General features: G+C 27.4%; 2 protein-coding genes and 1 long non-coding RNA gene across 3 annotated transcripts; 1 reads left to right on the forward strand and 2 right to left on the reverse strand.

Moving 5' to 3' along the window:
* The first annotated feature begins 101 nt into the window (after positions 1 to 101).
* On the forward strand, positions 102 to 2651 carry LOC111042162. The gene is made up of 4 exons (XR_002605401.1): positions 102 to 497; positions 911 to 1081; positions 1342 to 1515; positions 1582 to 2651. It is a non-coding gene; the product is annotated as an uncharacterized LOC111042162 (long non-coding RNA).
* Positions 2652 to 2654: 3 nt separating this feature from the next.
* On the reverse strand, positions 2655 to 4596 carry LOC111042153 (trypsin-3-like). Its single transcript, XM_022326679.1, has 4 exons — positions 4110 to 4596; positions 3938 to 4033; positions 3060 to 3256; positions 2655 to 2981 (listed from the first exon to the last, which is right to left on the reverse strand). Exons 1-4 carry the CDS (start codon positions 4440 to 4442, stop codon positions 2669 to 2671), a joined length of 939 nt encoding a protein of 312 aa, XP_022182371.1. The 5' UTR covers positions 4443 to 4596; the 3' UTR covers positions 2655 to 2668.
* A 58-nt stretch (positions 4597 to 4654) lies between these two features.
* LOC111042108 lies at positions 4655 to 8277 on the reverse strand. The gene is made up of 6 exons (XM_022326601.1): positions 7971 to 8277; positions 6660 to 6774; positions 5558 to 5791; positions 5355 to 5455; positions 5204 to 5271; positions 4655 to 5118 (listed from the first exon to the last, which is right to left on the reverse strand). Exons 1-6 carry the CDS (start codon positions 8010 to 8012, stop codon positions 4941 to 4943), a joined length of 738 nt encoding a protein of 245 aa, XP_022182293.1. The 5' UTR covers positions 8013 to 8277; the 3' UTR covers positions 4655 to 4940.
* Between the last annotated feature and the right edge of the window lie 205 nt (positions 8278 to 8482).

Consider the following 8482-nt stretch of genomic DNA (forward strand, 5'->3'; position numbering starts at 1 on the left):
AAAAAAAAAAATCCCAAAAAATAAGAAATAAAATATATCCACCTAAATATGCATATATGTTATAAGATATAACTTACATACAACACACAGTCACATATAAATTCAAAATCAGATGCCAGATTACTATTTTTATGTTCATTTATTTTGATGAAAATCCGTAGACTTTTAAACGACTATACATTATAGTAGATATACATTATTAACTTAATATACTTGAATACAAAGTAATTAAAACAAAATGAACTAAAACATACAAATATTATTACCGCACAAGTCTTGAATATACTTACCAACTTAATTTTAATTCCAGTTCATTATATGGATACAAAATAAACAAAATGTTGTGGAAATACAATTTTCTACAGGATTTAAGTAGTGACTCAGAGAGCATTTTAAATTGCTATGTGTATGGCATGATAAGCAGTGATGAAGAGTATCATAATGCTGTTGATGCTCATATTGAAAATTGTACAGTAATCTGAGTAATCAAAGACAAGGTAAAAATGCAATAAATAAATAAATAAAATTACAGATTTTTCACAAATTAGATAATAACTTTAATATTTTTAATTTTTCAATTTCCATAATATTTGATTATACTCAAGTATACAAAATGTATTGTTTAAATTTGTAAACATAGTACATTGTAAATACCCAATATAAAACATATTATTGTTTTAATAAAAATGTATACTTAAATAAAATTATACCTACTAAGAGTAAGATTTTTTATTAAAACAATAATTATTCATTAGTTTTATTTAAATTACTTAAATAATATTACTGTATAATGTATATGACATATTCCAAACCTGCCTACTTTCTTCATTTTAAGTTATATACATATTGTGTTATGAATTATGAATATTATAAAAATATTATAATGATTTTACATTGTTACTTTGTATAGGACTAAGATCTTCTAAGAGATATTGATATTATTTCTTGTAGTGAAGATGATACAAATATAAATTATGATAGTGACAAAGATCCTCAATATGTAGGTACTTGTAGATCTACAAGATAATAATGCAAGCGTTTTGTCTGATGTTGAAAAAATATATAACTTGTAACAGAAATAGTAAGTAATTGTCAAAATTGTAAAAATAAATTAAATTATAACTTAATATTTTAACAAAAATAATTAAGTTGCTTCATAATTATTATGAATATTGTCAACTGCATAATTTTAAGCTTAATGTGCTAATTATTTAAATAACACTTATTTAAATTTGTATTAATTACTAATTAGTCATAAATCATAATATTAAAAATATGTATACAATTTTAAATATAATTACTACAGTTTTATTTAAACTAATTTATTTACATTTTTTTTAGGAAAATACTAGACCTATAGTGAAACACAAAAGAAAAGTGCCAGTACCATCATCAGAAAAAGTATTAAAAAGAAAACGCTCCAAAAAAAAAAGGCGATTGGATAGATGTTAAGTCAAAAGTTCTCCTAAACAAAGGAAAAGAGCATGTGAACTGAAAAGAAAATGGGACCACCATGTAAATGTTATGAAAAACTAAACTATATTAATCGTAAATTAATATTTGATGCATATTGGAAATTAGGTGACCATACTAGGCAATGGGATTTAATTGCCCAACATGTTAAAGTAATAATCAAAAAACAACAAATAGGTACATCTTCTGAAACACACAGGAAATTTTCTAGACAGTATACGTTGACTATTAACCATAAAGAATTCCAAACTGCAAAACTAAAAATACATGGATTCATAATATGACGGCTGTTATATCGAATATCGTCATTCATCATAACGTTAATAATTATTATTGTATAATAATATATTATTATAGGTACTCGATTTATTTATTTATATAAAACTGCCTTGCCGCCTTGGCGCTGGTTACAAGATGTTTCTTTTGACGGCGGGGCCAATATTTGTTAGGTTTTCGTTGTCACAGTTACTTGTTAAAAAAACGAATTAATGATTTATAAATTTTCCTCCTAGAGGAAAGTTATTGAGTAGCGTGCTACTGGGTTACTTTAATATAGATTTTTGTTTCAATGAGTTAATTAAATCGAAGTTAATAGTGTTAGTTTTACATAGGTATGTATAAATTACAAAATGTGTGAAATTTTGAAAAGTTATAAGCTAAGAAAGTAAGAAACTTTTACAAATTAATAACTGCAGTCTACAAGTATACTATCAGCGATCTCTTGTACTATATTGTTAAACTAATTATCTGTAAACAGAATTATTTATTCCGAGAGAGTGCGCTTTTAATTATATATATATATGTATATATAAAAATATATAAGTACTAAGTAGGTACGTAATTAAAGTTTCCAATCAATAGATATTAGATTAACTGTTTTTCGACGAACAAAAATTTTAACAAGACTGAAAAAATCTGTAAATAGTTAATAAATACTGATGGTTAAAATATTTATGGTAAATACTAAATAATGTACATGAGTAATGAAAACTGTTAATTATTGACGTACACGCAACACTCTTAATTTCTGTTCCCAGATAAAAGTTGTAAGGTAGGTAACGGGAAGGAACAAAATATATTAAGAAATGTTTTAATTCATACAATTCTCTGTGGATTACAATTGTCAATAAATTATTTTGATTTTGATTATAAGACATAGCGTTACTTATATTATATTATTATATACATTATTTTACTAAACATTCATAATATATAATACTAACATAACAGTAGTAATGTATAATTTATAGTGTGGTATTAATGTGTTTCCTATACTTGTAATATCAGTTATCCATTTTCTGTATGTATACAAGAATAGATGTCTAGTCTGAACATCAGCACTGCCACATTCGACTTCCTTGTTTCGGTCTTTGAAATTATATCCGTGACTGGCTATTCCATATAGGGAACCATTACAAATCATCGGACCACCGCTGTCCCCAGGACATATCATATGAATGTCTGGTTTTGAACACAAATATTCTTTCCATGTTTCCATTATATCCGATCTATTTCAATGTGTTGGTTCTATAAGTCGTGATCGGAAGTAAATGATCTGCTAAATTACTAAATTATTTAGTACCTACTGGTTGGACATTTCACATGCTGTAGGACCGAACGTGACATTAGAGTTGGTCATAAAACCGATCAAGTTAGACATCTGTTTTTTTCCAGTCAATCCAAACCCAATAACCACACAATTCAAGCTTTTCCCATCAGAAAATTCATCAGGATGACCAGATAAACTTATATAATACACCACATCCTGGAACGGTTTTCGTAGCTAAATTCCAAGTACATAACTGTATAAATATACACTATATATATATTATTACATTAATATACATGTATGTATGTACTAATTAAACTTATATAATTTAAAACAAAATACAAACAATATAAATTATAATCAATGTTCAGAAAGATATTTTCATAAAGAAAAAAACATTTAAATAGGTAACTTATATAAATTATAATTTAGTATATTTGTACTACATATATATTATATATAATATATAAATGTATCATATAACTTTATTGGCTTATTATTTATTATAAATCTTATACTTCTAGGTAGGTACTTATTATCCAAACCATTCGATTGTTATTACTGTATTTTTTGGTTAGGAACGTTGGGGTGAATGAAAATATTATCAAATACATATATAGTACTATAGTAGGTATACTTGTTGTTATTATGTGGGCAATCAATATTATTTTCTGAATGCTTAATAAGTACCCTTGACGTTAATTTTGGTGAAATTGAGGAAGGTTGTAAGTATAAATTATAATTTTATTTTATATATTATATGACATTTTTGTAGAAAAAACCCCGGATTTCTCAAGGAAAATATGCCTAGCTACACGTCATGATATTACAATAATGTTTTAATATTATTTATATTAATATAGTATTATTATTATATATTTACATATAACAGCGCGAGACTGCCAGAGTGCTTACTTTTAACAAACTGATGTCTGCGGAAAACGTTTTGGGATTATACATACTGTGTCGATACACGCGCTGGACACGTCGGTGGTCACTATCATGGTATACCTGTAAACGTTATGGAACTTTTCGTAATAAGGTACATAGTTTTAATCGCATATAACGGGTGTAAGCTCAAAAATACATCTATGTCATATTTTTCCACTTTAACTGTACAATGTGCTGCGGTCAACACGAACCACTGCGATATCAAGGAGCCCGTGCATAAAGACTTTCCCAGAATGCTTTCCCTGCCGACTTTCATCATCAATATACACACTACGAACGGATATTTCTCGGTGTCGTATATTTCTCCGTTGGCTACAAAACCTTTGTTTTCATAATTTGACACATTTCCTTCCGATGTCACCACGTTAGTTAAAAAAAAGTTTAAAAACAAAACGAAGATAATTTTAATCATAATAATGTTTGACATGCTAAATGTGTGTACAATTGTACAGGTATAAAATATCATCATAAATACGATATGAATAGTAAACTTTTAATAACCCCGGCAACTTGATATTTTCATAGCCATAATTAAAGACAAACGTCTAAACGTATTATTATTATATATTATATTTAATTAACCAATCGTTTAATCGTTATAATATAACTATACTTAAGTAATAATAATATTATGTAGGGTAATATATTATGATCATAAGACTACAGAAGTATTTTAAAAAAACAATTATTAAAATAGGTACCTACATGACTTTTACAGCTTAAATGTTACCCATATTATATTTATAGGTGTATATAATAAATAAATAATGACTAATATGAGGTCTGTAATAAGCAATCGAATAACGGGAACGTTTTATAAAATAATATAAATACTTACTCATACTAATAGGTATGTGTATACATAATACTAATTATTATAAATAACTAAAAATATGTTTTCAAACGTTTTTAAATTTAAACAGAGTATACACGTCTTGAAATACGAGGACACGATCGCCGCTGCATTCTAACGATCGAAATTTCTTTTCCAACTCATAGCTTCTTCCAACAGCTCTAACATTTTGCGCCTGGTGTCCGTAAGCACTTCGTCAGACAATTCGTCCATTAAAGGCGATAGCGACAGCAAAAACAGTTCGTTGCCTTTTTTGTCACTGGATTCTTTTAACTCTCGCAGAATTGTCCACCTTTATTGACAATTCATAATAGTACACCAGAATTTAATTACATTTTTAGTTTATAGATGTACAAAATATCTTTAACACAAATTACCTGTTCGTGTTGATCGATATTGGTTTGGGTAATGCAAATCCGGGATTGAACGTATCCAGTGGATAACACTGAAATTAGTAAATATTATACAATTTATGTTTATATTAATAATTTTCAAAGTTTAATTGAGTATAAATATTATTTTATTCACCTCTTCCAGCATGAGTTTATCTTGATAGCACAAGGGCTCGGGTTGTACGTCTTTTTTTGAAAAATGTATTGTGATATTTACTACACGTATGACATTATCGCCTGCAAATTGTAATTCGTACTTCGATAAAGAATCACATAAATTTACTTCTAGTGATAAGTGAAGTGAAGTTCTAAATATCATTTGTAGTTAAATTTACTAACCAATGGCGTAAAAACAAAATACAATCAGTACGAAACCGCCTTCCCACAATAAATATTGATAAGGCAATGCCCTCGAACGGTTTATATGAGTCTTCCAAAATTCTCGATACCCATATTTTATAGGTAATAATTCTACATATCGTCTTCTAACGATCATAGGATTCTTCAAGACAATTTGACGATATTCTGGTGGTACTTCCAGTATAATCGGAGTCAACTGATAAGGCAAGAAAGCTGTGGAACAAAATTCAAACATTTAAATGTTATTTAAATTCACAACAAATAGCTGTGAGTAAATGTGTTGTTTATTCATACACAACAAACACAACAATACATTTAACTAATATAAATAATCATGATCAAGGAATAGTTATAATACCATATGAGGGCTATTAATAACTGCATAAAGTTATAAGAAGAATAAACATAATGATTTTCATTAGTAATTTTACTGTCACAGCACTGCAATTACTTAAAATACTTAAATGCATTGTTGTGTATTTTAGTTCATAATATTTTATAGTCAATATATTTTTATTTAATTTGTAAATAAAAGTATAACACAATTAGGAGTTAAAATTCGAGATGCTTATTAAAAAAGACGCTCAACAACTTGTACAACTAAAGAAAAGAAACTTAACTAAACGTATTTTGGTTAGTCAACTGTGTTTTTAGCCTTCAACTGTTATTTCCCACGCTAAACTGTTTTTTTGTTCAAAAAAGGTGTGTTAGAATAAATCTTAAATGTATATTTTATTCATTCATCGTAAAAAAAATTATAATACTGTTCATTAAATTGCAGTATTTTCATCGACGATGAAAGTATATTATAATAATGCTTTTTTTTGTTTATAATTTTATAATTTTAAAATCAATTATTTTTATATCAGTCGACGATATTATGGTAATATAATAATTATTTTCACTATCACGTCATATCTTAATCTTATACACGATTGTGACAGTGATATGTAAAATAATATCACTAAGAAATAAGAAATATAGGTGTTTATTTTTTTTTTTCAATTTTAAACACCTATTTTTAGGAATATTCTTTTGCGTTTGATATTCCTACGAGTTGTACAGATTTTGGCTCACTCACTTAATTCCGGGTAGCAGTTTAAATATTTCAGCATCATAAAAAGCATTTTCCATCCGGGCTTATGAACCATGCGGTCTCGGGCACCGTGGGTTCCATCGTGAAATTTCAATAAAGCCTACAAAAAATAAATACATAATGTATTATGTGAATTAGATTTTTAATTTTATATACATTTTAATAATCTTTTTTATTATTTACAAAATACATACAATATAACTACTTCAACTATGTACTTAAGTTTACATGATAAGTACAACTAAATGATAGGTACAGTCGTACAGAAAAGTGTAGTATTATTACTTATTAGCAGGGCTCAGGTTTTAAAGCACTGAAATGTATTGAAACATAAGCTATAGTATGAGTAGTATGACCTAAGAATATATAAACCATAAAAACTTATTCATTTAAAAAAATTGAAATTTTTATCTTGTATTAAAAATTTAAAAATTAATTTATAATTTAATATATAATATATAAATTAATAATATATATATTAATTATTGATCAATATAAAATATAAACTCAAACTTTGTCTTAATGAAATGAAATGTTGGTGTTTTTCTCAGATATTCATACATAATTTTTTTCTTCTATTTTCATTCAAATTTTAGGTAGGTACAATCAAATAAATTTAATGTATATTTTAAAAAAAATATCACATAAACTTGAAAAACAATAACTAAAAAATCTATAATGCTTAAAATGTATGTACAATATACAATTTTATATTTGAAATCATATTGACATATTATAAAATAAATGTATAGATCACTCTGTTTATATTTATTCTATAATAGTTAGCAAAAGCTATAGCAATTCTATATAGAATCAGAACCCTGCAGTTTATAAGTTATTTTACTGTAATTTAACACAATAAAATGCTGTTCACATCATTATTTAACGGAGTTGAATACAATTTTAAAGTCAACTCTAGATATATAGTCTTAAAGTGATTTAAAAATGTAAGTGTACCTACACTTCCTTTTCTTTCTATTTTCATGTACAGTGCTTCATAAATTATTATCTATTTGGACAAAACCCTATGACCTATACGAATTACGACTTGTTACTGTATTCATAAAAATGGTTAGTATAGGTATATTGGAAGTTCTTTTACAACAAAAAATAATTACTAAATATTTCTTGACACGCATATTATACGTTTTCCGGAACGCACAAACTGAGTTTGAAAAAAATTGAAAAGTCAATCCATGTAAAAACAGACCGTGTTCATGACGATGGTAATAATAATAATAATAATAATAATAATAATAATAGGTAATCTATTAATTGTTGGTGGTGGCGACATACTTGGACGAGATCGTATCCAGCTTCCTCGGTGGTTTTCGTCATTTTTCAGCAATATTATAACTTTTCAGCGTCCAAAGCGTTTATATCGAACTCGGCGGCACTACCTGTTGTACCTATCTAAAGACTTTATATGCCTCAAACACGGTTCGAAGGTTGGAATGCACGCGAACACGAAAACCAAACTGCCGCGGCAAACAAAATGATCTATTTCTAGACGTTTGGTGTCTGCCAACTTGCGCGCGATCTTTTTGTCATCGGACATCGATTCAACTTTATGCGCCGGGACTATGTCTGTTCGCGGATCAGCTGTTTATAAATACCGATTATTGTTGTAATACTGCTTTTTCGCCTTAAAATAACACACCGTAATAGCAGCTACCCATAATAGCGTGATGGTGCAATGTTCTTAAAAAAAAAAAAATATTATTACTTCCGCGCGTCATCAATAATATACCATACGAAGGTCATCGTCGAGTGAGTAGGGGGCTTTTTCTACATTATTTAGCTATCCG

This window comes from Myzus persicae, unplaced genomic scaffold (genome assembly GCF_001856785.1).
Source record: "Myzus persicae strain clone G006 unplaced genomic scaffold, MPER_G0061.0, whole genome shotgun sequence".
NCBI classification, from domain to species: domain Eukaryota; kingdom Metazoa; phylum Arthropoda; class Insecta; order Hemiptera; family Aphididae; genus Myzus; species Myzus persicae.